Genomic DNA, 21,278 nt, shown 5'->3' with positions numbered 1-21,278 from the left:
TGGAGGGGATGTATCCCTCCAGAATTCCCAAACATTTCCCCTTCTCAGTGAATCAGTGTTTTTTTTCTCGTGGAGATCAATCAGCGCGCAATATTAGAAGCTGAATGAAGTTGTTTGGTTAAGGTGAGTGAGTACAATCTCCCTCACGCCGTGATTCACACACCGAGCATGCAGACGGTGACTGTAGCAGCGGAGACTTCTGACGTCAGACCGGGAGAGTGACACGCGCATCCAATAAGGGGCCGAGGATGTGCAGCGCGAGGACGGAGCTCGTCGAGAGAAGGCTAATAACCATGCCAACTGGAGGATATAGCGCGCGCCGCTGACTGGCGGGGTCCAAAAAGAAAAAAAAAAAAAGGAGACAGGGGAGGGAAACCCTGGAAGAAGACACAACCGGCTCTTAGAGGAGGAGAAAGGGGCTTCAAAGGCATCCCGGTTCCTTCAAAGGGGACGAAAAAGACGAGGAGCTGGTAATTTATATTTTAATTTCCTATATATGTGGCATGTTTTCCCATTTATTCCCACTTTTAATCCAACATCCCCCCCCACCTGCATAACCTCCCCCTCTCATCCTCCCCCCCTTGCTGGCTCAGGGACCGCACTGCTGCAGCTGAGTGAAGCGGATCAAGGTAGCCCTTTTTTTTTTCTTTCTCCCCCCCTCTGACTCTCAGAGCGGGCTTTTTATGCTGCACCGGTGCATGCGGATGAACCCCGCAACCGTTACCGCAGGGAATGGACCGGCCACCATGGAGAGCTGCAGGGTGTGCGGCGGCGGTGACCTTCCCTTGGCCGCTTTGCAGGCATTGATGTTGGCGGCGCGTGCACGTTCCCCGTGCGTGTATTTCTGCTCGTGAAAGAAGAGTTGTCAGGTGTGTGTGTGTGTGTGTGAAAGAAACTGAGATGGCGAGGAGGAGGGGTGTAAAGTGGGAAGTGCGCGTGAGGGATGATCAACTGCACCCCCTCCTCTCTTTTTTATGAATGAAACTCGACATTCGCGCTCGCTCTGGCGCTGCACTAAATTTAGCGCAGCTGCAGCATACGATGTGGATCACAATCCGGATTTAGAGCGCTCTTCTTTTTTATTTATTTAAAGGAAAACGCGCACACGCATCTTTGCGCGCTCGCGTCCACGCCGCTGGTGAATTAAACAGCAGCGCTGCGCCGTGCCCCGGGACGTCATGCACCATTTTTGGAGATGCTCTAAAAATAGAATAAGGGGAAGATGGTTCAGACTGTAAGAAAAACTAGAATCTTGGACTCTGTTCCGCTTCTGAAAGGTAAGGATGCGGTGCGCTCAGGCTCTGGATGGCGCAAACTGGAGGGGTTTAATTGTGTTGCATGTGTCATGTTGCCTTCAAGCTAAAATGGAAGGAATACCTCCATCCCATGAGTGAAAGTGTGTGTGAGTCTGTCCACACATGCTCTTGTTGTGGTATCAAAAAAAAACAACACCGAAAAAAACCATCAGGAGTGTGAGTGGGCGGCTGCACAACGTGGGTGCTTAAGGGTCAAGTAGATGCTTGCTTTCATGAATGAACGTTTGGGTGGATAGAAATGACTATCTTGTTTATCTGTTTATTAGCAGTGTAGCCATCCTGCTCATGAGCTGAGATTACAGGATACATGGTATTAAATTCATGACAATCATATGAGTTCTAGCTTTATTTCTTGGCAATTAGACAATCCTTTTTTTTGTTTTTCAAAATAAAATCAATGTTTAAACAAACTTTATTCTCTATATTGTTATCCAGGCCATACACATAGTGTTAAATGAATATCTAACTCTAACATTATCTAAGACCGAAGCTACAAAAATAATGCAATATGTTTCAACGTTTGTTATTTTTTGTTAAGAAACAGAAAAAAAGGTTCTGAAGCTTTTTTAGTTTAGCCTAAAAACGATTTGATTATTTAACGTATTGTGAATTTTGAGCTTGAAAGAATCAAATTCATAATCATAATAAAAAGAGGTGTAGCCATTTAGGAGAAAGCAACATGAAGCTATGAAGTTGTGGCTAAAGCCGGGCATAAACTGTACGATTTTTTTGCCCTTTTCGAGCCGATTCTCCAGTCGTGCGAGAACTTTTCGATCGGGCCGAGTTTCAGCCTCGCTGTGCATTGTGCGTCATGTAGTATACAGGGGGTCACGAGGGGCGATTAGCCTCTCACGAGCACCTCGCGATCAGCAATTGTAAGCTCAGGAGAGAATCAAACAGGTTTGAAATTCAGTCGGCCGTCGTAAGATCGCATTAGTGAGTCATGAACTATTAAAGGAAAATTCCGGTTTTTAACACTTTTAGCCCATTTTCTGTAGTGTCCAGGATGAAATCGAATGATCGACACCAAAATTTTGACGATTGGTCCTGTCTCTGCTATTTGGCTCATGCAGAATCCCCCCCTGGCTGCTTCAGAATGGCTTCCATAGTGCATGTCCGATAATGTCCTTAAAACAACCTTAAACGTTCTTTTTTTAAAATATGCTACTCACCGGGTCGTCAGCGCTGTTCAATGACGTTCCAAAAAAAGTTTCGTAAAGAAAAACCGTTCCTGTCTTGTTTTATTTAGCATTTTGTAAATCCCAGAACTATTTTTTCCGATACATCACAACCGCTTATAAACTTCCGCTTCCCGTTCGAATCTGAAGTGTTGCACACTCCAGACCACTTGTTGGCGACGGTATCCTCTACCGTCAAACTCAAAGTCCAATATGTCCTCCTCAAGAATCCACCTTTCGTATTCCATTTTCAGAGTTTTTTAAAGTGTTTAACAGAGACGTTAGCACCTCGACGTCGGAGTACACAGAGTGAAGCATAAACACTTGGGCCTTGCGAAAAGACTACAACTAAGCGTAAACAGGCCCCATTTCCGTTTCCGGTGGCGGAGGGATATTGACTATTCCAACAGAACTCAATGGGATTTACAAAATGCTAAATAAAACACTACAGGAACGGTTTTTCTTTACGAAACTTTTTTTGGAACGTCATTGAACAGCGCTGACGACCCGGTGAGTAGCATATTTAAAAAAAAGAACGTTTAAGGTTGTTTTAAGGACATTATCGGACATGCACTATGGAAGCCATTCTAAAGCAGCCAGGGGGGGATTCTGCATGAGCCAAATAGCAGAGACAGGACCAATTGTCAAAATTTTGGTGTCGATCATTCGATTTCATCCTGGACACTACAGAAACTGGGCTAAAAGTGTTAAAAACCGGAATTTTCCTTTAAACCCTGCGGTTTCATCATACAGTTTGAGCTGTAGCTGCGTGCAATGATTGGAAATATCTCACAGTGTATGCCCGGCTTAACAAATGTCAGTGTTAGCCACAATTTGGTAACGATGCCAGCATAGCTAGCATAGTGTGTCATTGCAGTGTTTTACAGATCTTTGTGTAAGCCTTTAGCCAAGTATGTAAAATCATGCCACACAAGCCATTTAGAAGGCTTCATCTGTGCAAGATGAAAATGGAAGAACTTTCCTTAGAACAAGATCACCAGAAATAAGCTTATAAAAAATACATGTCATAAACATGCAAAGATGACCACTTTCTTATCCACATCTTGCAAATTCATAAATCTTTAAATGCATGGAGAGTGATACAGCTTAAGTCAGCTTTCAAAATTGTCATTATTGCCGAACCAAAGGTACCTGGAAATGAAAATCAGCAGGTTTAGCTTAGAGCATTGCAAACAAAATGAGTGTTGGGCATTGACAATTCTAAAGAGTTAAACACAAAATGCCGCTGCTAGAGAAGGAGTTCACAAAGCAGGTTTAACAAATTCCAAAAAAAGAAAATTAAAAACAATCCACTGGACTTTGTTTCCAAGTTTGAAGCCATTTCGCTTTCCAACTTTTTTCCCCAACTTTTTTCAATTCAAAATGTGAGGAATAGTGTTGAGTTTGAGGTTTTATGCTGTAGCCCATCAAACCTTTGTTTTTGTTTTGAAAAGATGCAAACTGAAATAGACTTTAGGTCATTTGGCCCTCCAAAGAGGTGGACTCGTTCGTCCGTTTCAATTTGCATGTTTTCAAAACAAAAACAAGGTTTTGATGGGCTACTCTATAAAACCTCGAACTCAACACTATTCTTGATATTTTGAATTGAAAAGCTTCCTTGATGGGAAGCAAAACATCTTCAAACTTAAAAACAAAGTCCAGTGGAGAGTTTTTAATTTTCTTTTTTTTTTGGAATGCCTATGATCTGGATAACAGAATATTTACCAGCAAGTTTAACAAAGTTAGACTCAAATCCTCAACTCTGAATGGATCTAGTCTGAGGTTGGAAACTATGAGTTTTTGGTTTCACAATGGCTGCTGTGAGTTAGTTTGATCAACGCTGAGTAGGTTCACTCAGAGTCAAGCAAATGCGTAATGAAAACATATCAACGGTGGAGCCCCTATCTGACAAGTCACCATAACAACAGGCAAGAAGAAGTGCCTTGGAAATGTACATTTCAATCCAGAAATGGAAAGAAAATGGAGAATATAGCGCCCCTTTGCTGCACTATAACTGCAAAGGAGAGTGAGATGGTGTAGGAAAAGATTGCTGCCTGAGTTAATGTAAGTTTCTTTCTCTGTTGTTCTATTTGTAGATCACTAAAATTGTATTCTTTCTGGTGAAAATAGCATTCCAAGTTGGAACTGTAACAATGCAGTAGATTTTCTAAATTACCTATTTGTCAGCAAAAACTGAATTTCAGAAAGTGGAAAAGAAATGGTATTAGTAAGAATTGAGTTTATATATCTGGAAATATTAAGTGGCTGTTTTGACATTTATCAGCTTGACTCAATATGTATGTTTGACATCTAAAACATATTTCTTCCTAATCACAGTAATGGAAATTAGGATCAAATAACAATATGGATGTGGAGATCTTCCATTATACAGTGAATACTAAGTGGCTGTTTGCAGCCGATTCAGAGGTTATCATCCCATTAAATGTCCATTATTAGTGTTTATCAGTTCCATAGAATGGCTTTAGATTGCCCCTACTACCTACCAGGGCGCTCAGTAGTTATGACCAAATGAATCCTAATCCTAAGGTAATTCTCTTTTTGCTTATGGAATTAATTAACCTATTTATGTGCAATCTTAACAAAATTTTAGTTGTTCTTCATGTGTCATAAAACAATTTATCTGTATGATATTAAACAAACAAAAAAACAGAAATATCATATCCCGTCAGCTGAGTTACTTTACTCACCACATTAAATCCATGTGATGGAAAATGTGGAATTCATTCAAAGTAAAGCTTGAAAAAACAGTAAAAAAAAAAAAAAAAGGTTGTTTGTAAATAAGGTAGATAAAAAGGTTTGGAATTTTTTCATTTTTCAACCGATATTTCTCAGTCCAACAAATGGCAAAGGATGATATATTTGCAGTTGACTAGGACAAGCACATCCTCAAAGCGCGTCTTCTGCACCGCTGGTAATATTGATAACCATTTGCGGACACTGCTAAAACCCAATAAAGTAAACATGCTCAACATATTCTCATTATCAGTTCGTATGAAATCGTACGAAAAGTTATGCACACGTTTTGGACGTTTTTCCTCAAAAAACCGCGTCAGTGCGCATGCGCAGGCGGACAGACAAAAAAAGCAGATCCGCGGACGGACGTAAAACTGGGAAAAACAGTGCAATAATCACTTCTTCATGTCTCTAACTACGTTGCTTGCTGTTTTATATCTTAGGGTCAGGGTTAGGGCTAATTGTATTTTAAATTCTGTGTTCTTGAATATGTGTGTAAGATGCGCATGCGCATACGACGACAAAAACATCCAAAACGTACAAAATTACGGTGCATAACTTTTCGTACGATTTCATACGAACTCATAATGAGAATACACTGACATGCTTGTTTTCTTGTCAAATACGTATAAGTTTGGTCCAGTGGAAATTGTTTCCTCTCTTCCAGTTATTTTAACTATGTTATGAGAAATTATACTTTTTAGATTGTTATTCATTTGTTTATCTGCAAAAGATCTGCAAAGTCAGACTGAACTGGAGATTTTTTTTATGGAAAGTACACAGCTTCATTGTAGGAGAGAATTTTTCATTTTTATTGTTTTATTAAAATTAAATCTGTATTTAAACGTAAGACGAAAGAAAATCACTCTTAAAAATTATCATTGAAAGGCGGAGTCTATCGTCAATGGTCGATAGATTTGTCCAATTGCCCATCCTTAGTAGATAAAAAGTATAAAATAGATAAATAGTAGCAGATGTTCTGAATATTTCTGAATATTATCAGCCATAAGAAACCTACTAGAAGGTATAGAAGGCACCGTCTGAAGCCATTCTATGGGACTGGAGCTGTTTGCTGACTGTGCAGCTGTTTTCTATAATGCTGTTATCTCACATCAATGTGCTCTCACTGATATCAAGTTCTGTTAAATAGCTGTTAAAGACGTCTGTGTAATGCCAATGTGAGGGCGGATAAGGTCTGGATGTATGTGATGGATTGTGAGGTGAAAAAGTAGCTCCCTTAAAGATAACTTTCTGAAATATATAAGGTACAGCATGCGGTCCGATGACCCTCTCCTTCTAAATATTTAATTCTCTGCGAATGAATGCCGCTTGAGTTTATTCTCGTCAAAAGGACATGCTGTGTTTTTAACACCTATGGTGTCTAAAGGACGTAGTAAATGATTTTCTTTTTACTGTTTGCACGAAACTACAAGAAAACTCTCCTGTCTAAATGAGGGAATAAAACAATGTAATTGGATTTCAGGACTCAGGAGACAGACGACACTCTGAGTTTATTGGGAAACACTTGTTCCTGACTAGGTGAACTCTAGAGTGAATGTCACAGCTAAAACAGACAGAGGTTGAGTAAACTTTATTTGTGAAACAGAAAACTTAAATTTCAGGTGTAAGAAAGTTCTCAGTAAACCTAATTTGTGAAGTGGACCCCAGTTCTCTTTCTATGCTTTGGAAATTACGCATAGTGCAAAGATACTTTCTACTCTCATGTGCTTTTACCTTAATTCCTACTACATTTCATTGTAGTTCATGAGCATAAGAAGTGTTTGGTCTACTTCAACCCACCATGAAATCTCTGTCCTTTTGGAATATATGCAGATAGAAAATGCATCAATATCAGAATTCACTTTAGAAAAAAATGCCCTTTTAATGTTACACAGTCCATTGCCTTAAGATCTATTTTTACCTCTACTCTGCATAAAATGATACAACTAATAACATCTCTATTTGCCTTTCTTCATTTTTACCTTTATCTTTTTTAAACCCATGACCATTGAAACAAATATTTAATACATTTTACAAACTTACCAAATTCCTACTTTGCCTTTTAATTAACTTAAATATTCTTCTACCTCCCTTCTTTCCCTTTTCCTTCTTTTTCTTTCTTATCTCCAGCTATGGTTTTTTCCTTGGCTGCCGCCGCAGCAGCAGCCATGAGCAGTGGTGGTGGCAATGGCTTCAACTCTTCCACCCCCCTCGACTCTTTCGATTCCTCGACATCCTGGAACGTAAGTGAGGATCCCACTAATTCCTCTTCAGAACCCTTCTTGCGAACTTTGACTCCGGACCTTCAGCCAGGCACCACCTTCAACGCAGTGCAGGAAGTCAACCCTTGGGATATTGCTCTGTGTGTAACAGGGACGCTCATCTCCTGCGAGAATGCGTTAGTCATCGCAGTGCTGTTCTACACGCCGACGCTCCGTGCTCCCATGTTCATTCTGATTGGATCACTAGCTGTGTCAGACCTCCTAGCCGGTCTGGGCCTCATCTTAAACTTTGTTTTCACCTATTTGATAGATAACTCAGTAGAGTTGGTGACATTGCTGTCAGTTGGAATACTCATCTCAGCGTTTTCGGCATCAGTATTTAACATCCTCGCCATTACTGTTGATCGTTACCTGTCGCTGTACAATGCCCTGACCTATCACACTGAGCGGACAGTCACATTCACTTACATGATGGTGGTTTTTATCTGGGTGACATGTGTCACTCTAGGTCTGCTGCCAGTGCTGGGATGGAACTGTCTGAGGGACCCAACTACATGCAGCATCTGTTGGCCCGTCACCAAAAACAATGCGGTGGTGCTCGCCGTCACCTTCCTCCTTGTCTTCGCTCTTATGATGCAGCTCTACCTTCAGATTTGCAAAATCGCGTTCCGCCATGCTCAACAGATAGCGGTCCAGCACCAGTTCATGGCTATCTCCACCACCAAAGGGGTCTCCACATTGTCGGTCATCCTGTGTGCCTTCGGGGTGTGCTGGCTGCCATTCGCCATGTACTCCATTGTGGCTGACTCCAGCTACCCCGTGATATATACCTACGCCACGGTCCTTCCAGCCACATGCTGCTCCGTGATAAACCCCGTCATCTATGCTTTCCGGAACCCGGACATACAGAAGTCGCTATGGATGGCTTGCTGTGGCTGCGTCCCGTCCAACCTCTCCCTTAGACCCAGGACTTCCAGTGATGTGTAGCAAGAAAGATTTTGGTGTAGACTCATGCAAAATGAAGAACCACGGTAAAAGGATCAGAAGTTAGGGATGAAAATAGAAAGATGGCTTTGCTCTTCTCATCATATCAAGGCTGAAAGCTGATGACAAACGCTGAGCTGGCCACAGTTGAAGAGGCACTGACAGATGACTGAGAGGAGGCATGGTCAAAAAAAGAAGGAGCTAAGAAATACCATGTCCTGTTTGTAGCCTGGAAAACAACCAACAGCAGGAAGGGAAAAGCTGGAGACCAACTGCAAAATCCTGATTCAAGGTATCTTTTAAAGTTCTCTCTTTCTTTGGGTATGAGAGAAATGAGGCCTCTAATGAGTAGCATATGTGTGAAGGGGATTTTTGGGTGAAAAAAAATTGTACTAAATCTCCAGAGGATGCTCTGGATGGTTATGCAATCAGGAGGAATGCTTAAAATACTGTACGTGTCTTCACTCCTGTCTTTGAAATCTACTGCTGTGTGGATAAAAATACAATGAGCTAAATATACAAAATGAATGACTTTCAACATTCTCAATGAGCTATATTTATTGTGATCTCTTGATCATTTCGTAGGAATCTGCTCTAAATCAGCCATGTTCCCTTTATCAGAAGTAGTTGGAAAATTCAGAACTCAGCTTTAACATTTTACATCACTTAAAGCCCATATTTTCACCCAAAGCCAACATCCCAGCCTTCCATCTTAAACATTCTCCCAAAAACAATCTAACTGACTGATAAATGGGGGGAAAGTTTAGGGAGGAATTGCTAAATTTAGAGCTGGCATGTGTTGTCCTTGGCATCGTGACATAAAACCTGCTCTGCGTCTGAAGAAAAATAGGCTTCTCAGGCTGCTGCTGCTGGGTTGGGACTAGAAAAGCAAAGAGCTGATTTCAGCACCAAGGACAGCTCCACTGCAGAGCACAGCTACCCTGGGAAATACTCTCAGCTGTGGTGTGGGTGTGTGTTTGAGAGTATGGGGGGCGAGGGATAAAAAGTAGGCTATGCTGTTTTTTTATAGGCTCTTGATGGGGAATGGAAGACGGGACTTTAAGGACAAGTCCCATTCCATCTGGTTAGGTGGAACTGACAGAAAATATAGATGAAAATTCACAAAGCCCATACGTAGAACAGAGTTCTTGACATTGCAATGGAAAAAATTGTGGATTTTTTTTCTCTCTTTCAGACATAAACATCTAGGCTGTTATGTGATTCTTACTTTCATCAAGAAAATTTTTTTTTGTTGTATTTAAACAATAAACCCAAAGAAAACCAAGTAAAAAGACATTACTGTTGGGCAATTAATTGCATTTGCAATATAATTTTGATTTGACAAAAGGCACTTTTCAAATTGCAGAGGAACTCAGTTTTGGTAGCATTATATTTTAAAGTCACAAAATGTCTCCCTCCAGCCTTTTAGATGGGGGTAATACACTTAAAGTGTGTTTCAAACAGCAGTATTTAATTGCTTTAAATGTGCAAAGGCATATCTTATTTTTGTCATAAATTTATAAGCTGATTTAAGCTGGTAAACTAGAAGGAGCAGTGCTTGCAGTTGGCTGTATAACAGATATGCTGCTTGTAGCTTACCAGCATTAGTTTTTAAAGAGTGTCAAATTAGTCGAACTGATGTACGAGGCTTTAGTTTTAAACACGATAACTGTGGTTTAATGGACATTGTAAATATGTCAAAACAGCCAAAATATTGTTGTTAATAAAAAAAAAGAGAGGGCTTTCTTTCAGCTAGCTGATCAACAGTGTGCAGTGGGCCTTATAGGTTAGGGATAGAAAACAATTCTTTATTCTATGCTCCAGTTGGCTGGATGACCACTGCTGCTAGGGTGCTTTCTCTAATTGAAAGTATCAAATGACTACATAATATAGTGGTTTTGAATCGGCAACTTTTTAAAATGTCTAGGACAACTGCTTGATGCCTAAAGGGGAATCTTCAGTCTACCGAGGCCCCATTCAACCGTTTACTCAAAGCAGCTCTGAAGTTCAACACATCAGATAGCTTTGGTCTGTGCTGCTGTATGGCTTCCATTTCAATTCCCCTGCTTGCAGACTGTCAGCAGTAGCTGGACTTGTTCTCTCCCCGCCTTAAAGAAGCTGTGCAGCTCTGCCCGGGAGCTCCTCTGAAGGATCGGCAGGTTAATGAGAAGCCAGAAAGGCGAGGTGACGTGGCGTGAAATAGAAACGCCAGGAAAGATGTACTTTAACGCAGCCTTTAGTCTCACACATACACACCATCTTCCACTGGGGTTAAAGGTATATTTCCCACTGAAAAAGAAAATCCATCTCATGTTATTAAAATCTCTCCACCAGCTAGATGATGTAGCTAGAGAAGGAGCTAAATAGGTGATTATTTTCAACCTTTTGTCTGCAGTAAAAGAATCTGCACAGTTTTTTTCTCTTGTGTTCATCTGCACAACCTCAGAGATGACTAAGCAACTGGCATCCTGCTAATATGCATGTGTGGGAGGTATGCTGGCTTTGGGAAAATCTATATGGGCTGTAGGTTCAATCTTAAACTTTAGAAAAAAAAAGCAGATTTTTAAATCAAAAACAGGGAGTTACTTTAAATGACCTGCTTTCTACCAAATATGTTGCAGCAGACTAAGGCAAAAATCATCACTTTGAAATGGCGCACAGAAGAAGCAGTTTCATTATTTTCTATGCTGTATATTAAAAGTAAAAAAACAAAACAAAAACAATTTTCTACATTTCTTGACAGGAAAAATACAATCAGTTGTTTTTGCAGCCGCTGTTGGCAAAACAACAGCTGCACAATTTTCTGTCGAAGTGAGGCTTTTTAAAGACAGTTTATTTCTATCTTCTTTTTTCTTTTGGCGGGGGGAGGGGGCTTTCCTTGGTTTTGGCCTTTTTTAGAACAAAATCTCCCTTGCAATAAAGTCCAGCCGCATTTTGCTGTGTACAAAAAGCCACAATTAAGAAGCAGAAACAAAGAAAAGGGTTAGTTGGAAACACAGTGGAACAAGGTAAAAAAATCTGGACAGGACAAATGTTTTATTGTTTTTTTTTTTCTCCGAATGCTTTATGGTAAATTCATAGAGATACATTTTTTTTGTCTATATTAAGCTAGTTGTTGTTAAATCTAGTAATTTTAAAACCCCTAAAAACTCAATTACCATATGAGGTTATCTCACCACTGAGAAAAAACACAGCTGTTGCTCTCTTTTGTTTGAACATTGTATTGACAGAACTGCCTAATGGTTAACCAGTAGCATCAATAATTAGGTGAAATACATTTAATTATCCTGAGGCTTGAAGAATGAGATGGATGTAGTTTGGTACTTAAGAATGTGGGGAATTAAAAGTGATCTATTTTACTTTAGAACTTGAAGCAGACATTTTCCTTCTAGGCATGTTTGACTTTAAGGTTTGCCTAAGCACTTGTTTTTGGAAATGCTAGATGGGACAATAAGGATGATCATAAAGTTAACTGTCAAGGTCTGTCTCTTTCTAAAAAAACGAACGAAATCAGATATCTAAATGCGTAAAAGAAACAGAATTCCCTAAAATTAGTTTGAATCTTTTTAGCCTCTTAAAGCAGATTTTAGTGTTTTTGTTGGTGGACTTAAATTTAGATTAGGCATTGAAATACCAGGATGAGAGATCTAGAATCTAACAATGATTCTAGCTATATGCTAATGCTAACTTAGCATAGCTTATTTTATTTTATTTTTTTACATTATACTCTTTCTGGATAAGAAATTATACTAAAAACATAAAGATAAGTTATGTTGATATTGAAAAGAGATCCATAAACAATTTCAATGTTCTACCTAGCTTAAATAAATGGAAAATATTGTTTTGAAAAATGTAGCCGCACGTTTTTTTTTTGTTTTTTAGTTTTTTAAGTGACCAGTTGGGAGAATTTCTCAATGTTTCTTTTTTCTTACATCAAGGATAAAACACATCTCAGAAGGATAAGTAAAACAATAATATTTGTTTGGATTCGTTATCCAGGCAGAAATAATTTTACTGAGATATTTTGTGCACAAAATCATGCTAGAAAAAATAGCATTTGGACTTCTTTATTATAGAAAAACTTTCCAATGTGAACAGAACACGTTATCAGTAAAACTACGAATCAAGAAACAAATGAATCTTTCACCTGAATCAAAGTGACTGATATAATTAGTTTAACACATTTATATACCTGTGAAAATATGCAAATATGCACCTTGATGACTTTTACACATATTTATGTTTTCTTGTCTTGATTTTAAAACAGTCTAGCTTGTCTTGGCAAAGATTTGTCTTTTATTCTTTATGTAAACAAACAATATAGACAATTTAATATTAGAGCTAAAGAAAAAAAGATTGTGTTATCTGCTTAAGGGGCTCCATATTTTACCTTTGGCCCTTATTTTAAAGATTTGTTCTGTTTTATCATATAGTATGGTACAGTTTGGTACCATGTGTCCTCCTATATATGGTTTTAAGAACAGGCTAAATTTGTACAATTGAGACACACTACACTGGATTACACTATCCAAAATGAAGAATTGATCCAACTGTGGTGGAAACCATGAAACAAACAAAGAAACCTCAAGCCAGCTGTTTGAGGTGCAACTTGACAAGTTAATTCAAACATTTCTCAGCTGAAGTGGCTGAGCCGCTAACAGGCTAAACAGTATTTTTTTGTTTTAAGATAATGTTTATGGTCCCATCTGGCACGTCCTCCAAGTGGTTGTTGGATCAGTTAAAAACACTCATCTGTGAATATGGCACTAACTCAACCATTCCTGGGGACGGGAGTGAAGCGACCACTCACTGTGTGTATGTGTGTGTGTTGGTGGTTGTGTCTGCTGTCCTATACGTTCTCTGAGAATCATAGCCAATTGTAAGGAACCATTACTCAACTGTCACTGTAAACACAAAAACTCGCTGAATGGTTTTGTCAGATGCTACACCTGACTATATTTTTTTTCTTTTAAGAAAGTGTTCAAGTGAGTATTTGTTATTTTTTCTTATGCAAGGCTGTATAGAAATGTATATTTTTGTAATGTTTATCATCAGGGCATGAGTTCAAAGATATGCTCGCTGCTGTAAGTGTGTGTGTATGTGAACTTTTCTTCCTCTTCTTATGTGTTATTCCTATTTATAAGTGTTTACTGTTTCTGTTTCGGGGGGGTTAAATATTCTGAAAAGTGCCATATTTTTTTGACTAGTGTCTTATTTTTGGTTTATGTACATACGTTTTCATTCAACGGTGATTCTTTTTGTAAAATCTGGAGTCATCGGAGTGTGAATCTGTGATAAAGAGCAACAACAAAATCTCAACAGATAGGCTGGAAAAGACATTAAAAAGAGGAAAAGGGTTATATTAAAAAATGAATGATTGATCATTAAACAGAACAAACTGAATTAAAACCTTATGTGCTGTGAAAAAAGTATTTGCCCCTTTATAGATTTCTTTTGTGTATTTTTAGAATAAATTTTTACATCACTCAAATGTAACATGATTAAAAACAAAATTCAAATTAGAACAATTTAAAATTATCCTAACTGAGCAATTGTGAAAACAAATTCAAAATTCAAATTCCAAACTTCCTAAGTCAATACGTAACTGTAATTAATCAAATTTTTAGCTTGATTTTTAGCTTCAGTTGCTACACCTAGGTTTGAATACTGCCAGTAGAATACCCCCCCTCCCCCCACACATATACACACATAAATAGCAGGAGCTTAACAATACATCGACCCAAATTTATACAGTTGCCAAACAATAAACTATCCAGTAACATCTATTAAAAATAAAACATTGATTCAAATTTTCATCTTTAAGAACGCATTTATTTTGAAATTCACAAGGCACCATACTATAGTGAAAAGGTGACCTACCGGTAATACTATTTTATAACTGTAAGAATAAAATGCCTGATGCCTGTCAGAGCTTAAAAACAAAATGCCAATTTGTTTTGTTTCTTTGAGAGTTGAATCATTTTATATGGACAGATGAATTGTGAATTTAACTGAATAAAAGTTTTATTGTGACAGGCAGTAATATCAGCAATCATGGTAACAAATCGATATCATATAGCAATAAAGTTAGTGATTTACACCATTAATGAGAAGAAATTGTGTGACAATGTGAAGTAGGGTAAACATTTCAATAACCAACTCAACATACCTGGATCTAAGGAGATTAAAAAACAAATGAGAAATAAAGTAAATTATATCTACAAGCCCTGAAAGGACTTGAGGCTCAAAACGGTCTCATTGAATGGTCTAATTGAATGACAACAGAACCTCTAATGAGATCTAAAGTACCTCCTGTTTCACTTCCCAGAGTAAGGGTCATTGATAAAACTGCTCAACATCTGCAGCAATACCTTACACACAGTGGCATTTCAGTGACAATTTAGGATTGCTATATTTTGCAGCTGTTGTGCACATTATTTGATATTAAGGCAGAGGCTGAGCAGAAATAGCCCCCATAGGAGAGTTTCAAGGCACAAAAACAATGTTCATCATATAGAGCCCCAAAATACTGGTCTCATATTTGACTGTCCTCAGGGTGTTTTACTTCTACAAGACTGAATTGACTTTCTGTAATAAAAAGAATAATCAATTCTTCTTTCATTTAGAATCTACTAACAAACTCAGTCAATGCAAATTGGACAAAGCTTAAAAAAAAAAAAGATCCACATGGGTTTGATGATTGGTCACATTTAGGTGGGAGTACAGGGAAAGTAAAAAAGAATTCTATAAGGAGGAAAAAACTTTTTCACAGTGCTGTTGATTGTATTTCCTGTTAAGTTTCACACACAAAGTGCAGTAATGTGAGCATTTCTGTCCATAAAAAGGCCAGCTCTAAAAGAGAGGGAGGCAGGGAGATAGAGCCAAAGTACGTCACAGAGTCTTGTTTGGAGTGACGTCATTTTGTCTGAGTCGTGTCTGAGGAAGCAGGTCGTTTCAAAGACATCCCCATCTCCTCCTCTCACTTTCCCAGCTTTCCCGCATCCACTTTATCCCACGTTTTTCTCATCACTTTCCTGCAGATTCATCCTTTTCTCCTCTTTACTTCATTGCTCCTCAGAAAATCCGTCTATTTAATTCACTTCCCATGTTTATGTACTTAAACTTTCCATCCTTTTCCTCTTCTTTGTGTTTTTTCTTTCTCTTCCTAACATTTTGCTTGTTTCCGCGTGCAGGAAGCCAGCCTGTTAGCTGTGGTCTAAAAATTGTTTCTACGGGGGGGAAAAAAAGAAGGTGCAGCAAAAAAAATAAAGAAAAGAGGGAAAGGAATTAAACAAATTGGCCTTTTCTCAGCACAGAAAGAGGCTATTTTCTCATTATGTAGAGTTTCATGCTCTCCTTGCCTCTCTCCCACCCTGCTTTTCCTCAAGAACACAGACATGCCTCTGTATTTTTCTCTCCATATGCCTCCTTTTGAGCCTTCTTTTTTCATGAGCACAAGCATTTAAATTACAGATTTTAACAAGCAGGGTCATGGGCGAGTGCCTACAGCAAACCCTAGTTTTTTGGAACAGGTAATGGCAAGCTGAGATTGTTAATAAATAAAGGAAAAAAAAACATTACAGAGCTAATTTTCTATTAGACCAAGTATGGCCTTCATAGAAAACATTGTTTTATGCATCAATGTAGGTTTGGATGAGAGGCAACTGGTATGCCCAAGCATCTCTCTTTACTATTGGGTGATGATACTGTGATGTCAGAGACCTGATATAGCGTCCGTGAATCATGTGGGGTGTGTTTTATTTTTCTATATGTATACTTCTAAATTCTACTGTATCCTTTTTTTTTTAAAAGTTCTTTCAAGTTTGTGTTGTGACACGATTGATCAAAAAGTACAAATGCACTTTATAAGATGGACATGTTACACATTGCACTTGTAAATGTCGAATGTAAAACTTCGAAGAGAAAGATTTATTTTTTAATATTGTAAATAAATGAGAAAAGAAAAGAAAAAAAAATCTGCAAAAAAAATGAGGTTGGGAGATATTTGCCAAATAAACTGCAACCAACAGAAGAAAACAAGCACAGTTGTGTCCTTCTTTGTGCAGGTTGTTGATGTCAGTGTTTGTAGGAGGGAACACGTGTGGGGGGTGGGTGCCTTTTAGTCAGTGCTGTAGGTCACTGTAGAGTAAACAGAACATGTGGGTGAAGAAAGAAAAACAAAGGATTTACTTCACAAAGGAGTCACTGCTGAATTATTAAACCAATCCCTGGTTCTTTAACACAAGTAAAAGGTTTAAGACATAGAGAGTGTAAAAGAGGGGGACGAAAGAAGAGATACATTATCTTACCAATACACACCTCATATTGTTTTAAGTATTTTATCATATATTGTATTGGGATATAATGTCTAGTTGTCACCCTTAAGCTTGCATAAAGGGTAGATTTACTGTCCCTTAAAAAACCTTAATATGCAGTCATTACTGTGTGAACTGCTTGCAACAAAAGTGATTATATACCGAAGGGAAGATGTACACATTGTTTCCAGTAAGCCTTTTTCCCTCCCTGATGTCATACGATTCAGTAGTATTAAAAGATCTGGGTGTGAAAGGGGAGGAGGTGTAAAGGTGGTTTTATCACTTTGAGACTAAAGCTGCACATCTGTAGTTCAGGAGTTTACGTTGAATCACATTGGTCGAATTATCAGACAAACTCTTCTTAAGATGATGCACAAAAAGCCTGCAAAAAGTTTGCAAGAGACAAAGGGACTAAGGGAAGGGATCATGGGCAACATGTCCTGGGGTCTGATAAAACCAAGAGGGATGCATTTGGTTCCAAAGCCTGTGTGGCTGTACAGAGGTAAGGCGTACAAAGGAATGTGTATCTTGCACACAGTCAACCATGGCAGTAGGCCTGTCATTATTTTGAGGCTGAATGAATGCTGCTGCCTTTGGGGAGCAGAAATTCACTGAGGGAGTCATGAATGGCAACATGTATGATGAAGGAGAACATAATTCCCTTTCTTCAGAAAATGGACGGCAGGGCAATATACCAACATGATAACGACTGCAAAGTAAGGCTTTCACCAAAAAGTCAACTTGTCCACTAGTCAACTTAATTTGGGTGAGTTAACTCACATCTAGACAACTCGAAAGTCCCCTCCCCAGACAGGTGTGAGCTTGCATGTCGGTGTACTGCAAAACTGGTCTCTTATAAGTTTATTGTATGGGCTTATTGGAGCACACACTACAGTTAACAATGAAAGCTGGGTTAGACTTACCTGATATAACCAAAACCGTTGCTGCAGCAAGATGTATTGTAACTAATTTTTGGCTGCAAAGTAGAATTTAGTGCTGTCCCGCTAAAAGTTCTAATATTAAAAAATCTGAGGGGAGTACTCACTTTGACAGATACAGTGGGACACTTATGGGGATGCCCTGAGGAAGGGGAACAAAGTATGCCTTAAGGGAGTGATAATATGGAAAAGTAAGGAAACGTACTCAACAAAGAGGGCTTTTGTTGCAATGTGAGGTTTTATATTACAAGCCATTTCTTGTCAAAAGTATTCCCGGACTACAAGCCTATATTTTTGTGTCATGTCTGGATTTGATCCAGAGACACACAGATTGATTATCAGGTAACCAGATGCAGTTCATTTTTCACTTGAGCAGCGGGTTAGAAACTCGAAAATCCAATCTTTTTCCAATTAGTGAACCCACCAGCCGGTGGCTTTTGGGCTGTGCTAGAGAATATTTTTGGTAGATGCTACAATCGAAGATCTATGTTTAAAGTTTGCCATTTTCAGCATCAATGAAGTCAAGGAAAATGCTTCCACAAGCTCCACAAATGCAATGTTACGGTCTGCTCTTTTTAATATGTTTATGCACCCCTCCGCACACACACAAATACACTGACTTTACATTGAATCTCAATCAGTTTAGTCACTGCACTTATACACAAACCATACCTTTAAACACATCATCTAACTTTAAAAAAGGGGGCTCCACCGGATTAGGACCAGACTTCTTCAGAAGGTTACTAAATATACCAGAGAGCTCCATAAGCAGACACTAGATCCCCACAGACTGATGTTTGAACTTTTGAATTGTTGAAAGACTGCTGTGTCATTCACCATTTAAATCAACCAGAAATCCATCTGCTTGTATGAGCTGGAGAATCGTGACAACATGAGGCACTTTGGTTTTGTGTGTGATGATGCCTAGGCTCCTTGACTCACCTTTAAGCAGCTCCCACGTAGAGATGAAGAGCCCCACCCAGTGGCAAAGGGTGAGTAGTGCGATGCTTCTCACATACACACACTTCACTTCTTTTACGTCATTACAGCAGTTTGTTCAAAGCAAGCATGATTTACCTCCCTTTCCAGCCTCTCTTTCTTACACCTTAAATCCCTTACCTCTGCTGCAAAGCACAGGGAAATTGCCTCAGAGTAGATTTTCTTAGGAAAGGAAGAGCCCAAACATTGGTGATATTCCTTCTGCTGATCCTGACTCACACATCCTTACCCTGATTTAGAATTGCATTGAACACTCAGATAAAACTTGTGAGCATGTGTCCCTCATACGCAGTCAGGAGATGAATCACAAGTGCAATGGATGTAAACAGCAGATTATTAACACATCAAGGTGACATCAGTGCCGAGTAGAGACAGTTTTAAATTAGCTTTTTAAATAGTTTCTAGGACAGAGGGCCATTAAATAAGATGATGGATACTGATTAAAGTCTACAATTTTTGTACTGGTTTGAGTATATGATGTACATTGTGCATCTTCTGAGTTCTTTAAAATATTCACATGTGCTTAAAAAATGTATTTGAGAGTGCAAGACTAATAAAGCATTGGTAATTAAGCATAGAATGCAATAGAATAGAATAGTGGTGCCATAAACCATGACATAAATTTGCAGCTGACTTGTCCCTAAATTTGGGCTGAAAAGAGGAGCCCAGTGTGTGATTTTCCTCCTGCTAGTACATAGCCTCTCCACCACAAAGACGCTTGCAATGCCTCCTCGTGGTGCGCAATCCCACCACCATGAGGACATGTCTTAGCACCCGTCAACCACTGTTCCAGCTATGCATAAACAGCCTTACTACCTTGTGAGCAGTTTTAGATACTATAGCTCAAAAAACTAACTAGTAATATTTCCAAGTTACTTCCCCTAAATAGTAGAGTTAGTAATGTTTTAGGGGAGGTAGTTGAGTTACTAAATTGGTTTCCACAGTATTAGAGTACCTGCTGACTATACAAAGTGACTATCAGTTACTTTTATGATCAAGTTAAAGGGTGGGCAACTGTGGTTTTCTACAACTGTTAAAACCAAATATTCTGTCCTTGCTCCACCACATCTCAATCAAATGGGTGAATTAAATCCTTAGTGTTCAGTTCATTTCTCCAGAGTCCTCTTAATCCTAATTAATTACTTAATTCAGGCGTGTTGAACCAAGGACACCTCTAAAGGTTCCTCAAGGACTGGAATTGCCCACCTCTGATCTAGATAGTTTGATAGGTAATGGACATCTCAAGGCACATTGGAACCAATGGCCATAATGATCTCTTTTGTCACCAAACTTCTACTACTGTCCAAAGCAAACAACATGTCCCAAGATTTACTTGGTATCAGACCATTTTTGGCAAACGTTTGGTTTTAAAACTCACATCATCAGACCAGCAGTGTTATTCAAACTGGTGGCATTGATGGTCTAAAATCGTTTGGCAGAGCATCCTGGTGACTCACATCTCTGGGATTATTTCTCTCATGTCTCATTTCTTCCTCCTGACGAGACTCAGGACTTTTGGAATGCAAGGGGGGCTCCTAAAGACCTTCTACAACTCTGTTTTGGCATTAGCCATCTTCTATAGAGCTCTCTGTTGGAGCAGTGGCTTATCTGTAGCTGAGAGAAAACAGCTGGATAAGCTGATCAGGAAGGCGAGCTCTGTGATTGGATGATGATAAATTAACATTTCAGTTGGATAATGTTTCCCACCTCATGCATGAAGCTGTTGCAAAACTGGAGAGCTCCTACAGTGACAGACTGCTGCACACTAAATGGTCCAGGGAGAGTTATCACAAATCCTTCCTCCTAGCAGCTGTAAAAGTTGGTTTATACTATACAGATATACCCCGCCCCCTCTGCAGACACTCTAGTGCACCTCTCCAAAATGGTAGGTGACATCAGACAGTGCTGTAGACAGGAGGCCTCTGTTTGGTCAAATTTACATCCGTTCTACTCTATGCCTATTTCCTGTTTGGTACCTTACCGGCTTGTTTGGTTTGTATGAAATCCATTGTGGAAAATTAGTTGTGAAGTTGGACCAGCTAGAAGAGAGAGATGCGCAAGAACGCTGGGACCCTTTCTCCACCTGGATCCCCGCTCTTTTTTCGCCTTCATGGCTCTCCGTTGACAGACAACCTTGCCCCTTGAGCTTTTCCACTTTCTCACTGCCGCGCCCGTATGTAGACCCACAGCTAGTTTTTGATTGTCCTTCTTGCGTTGTGGCATGGAATGACATAGCGCAGACCACGCTTTGAAACTGGGCATAAAGTAAAAATATCTGTGTCATATCTGCGACAAACTAACTTTTACACACTCCTGCTGGAGTATAACCAGCCCTTAAAGGAATAGTACACCCAAAACATGATTAGCCTTCATTTTCTACTCACCCCCAAGCTGAACAACACTCTGGAGTACTTTTTTGATATCTCAAATGCATCTGGAGATCTGGGAGGCTTCTTGCTGTCTGCTGACATTAAAATAATGGAGGTCCATAGCGCCCGAGGCAGAAAGGTATCCAATGTATTCCAAGTGTCCTGAGTGGGTAGCGTCCATAATTTACTCGAAACAAAGTCAT

The 21,278-nt window shown here is 39.2% G+C and overlaps 1 protein-coding gene across 2 annotated transcripts; it reads left to right on the top strand.

Annotated features, from left to right (window-relative positions):
- The first annotated feature begins 350 nt into the window (after positions 1 to 350).
- Positions 351 to 9,696, top strand: LOC107097988 (G-protein coupled receptor 12-like). Of its 2 annotated transcripts, none has more exons than XM_015395405.1 (2): positions 351 to 470; positions 7,379 to 9,696. In XM_015395405.1, the coding sequence occupies exon 2, from the start codon at positions 7,381 to 7,383 to the stop codon at positions 8,455 to 8,457; it is 1,077 nt and encodes a 358-aa protein (XP_015250891.1). In that variant the 5' UTR covers positions 351 to 470; positions 7,379 to 7,380; the 3' UTR covers positions 8,458 to 9,696. The 2 variants fall into 2 exon arrangements, with proteins under 2 accessions (XP_015250891.1, XP_015250892.1); XM_015395406.1 differs by lacking the exon at positions 351 to 470 and adding an exon at positions 781 to 869.
- Positions 9,697 to 21,278: the final 11,582 nt, after the last annotated feature.

The sequence above is a fragment of the Cyprinodon variegatus genome, unplaced genomic scaffold (genome assembly GCF_000732505.1).
Source record: "Cyprinodon variegatus isolate N-32 unplaced genomic scaffold, C_variegatus-1.0 Scaffold739, whole genome shotgun sequence".
NCBI classification, from domain to species: Eukaryota; Metazoa; Chordata; class Actinopteri; order Cyprinodontiformes; family Cyprinodontidae; genus Cyprinodon; species Cyprinodon variegatus.
This window is presented reverse-complemented; position numbering and strand designations above follow the sequence as displayed.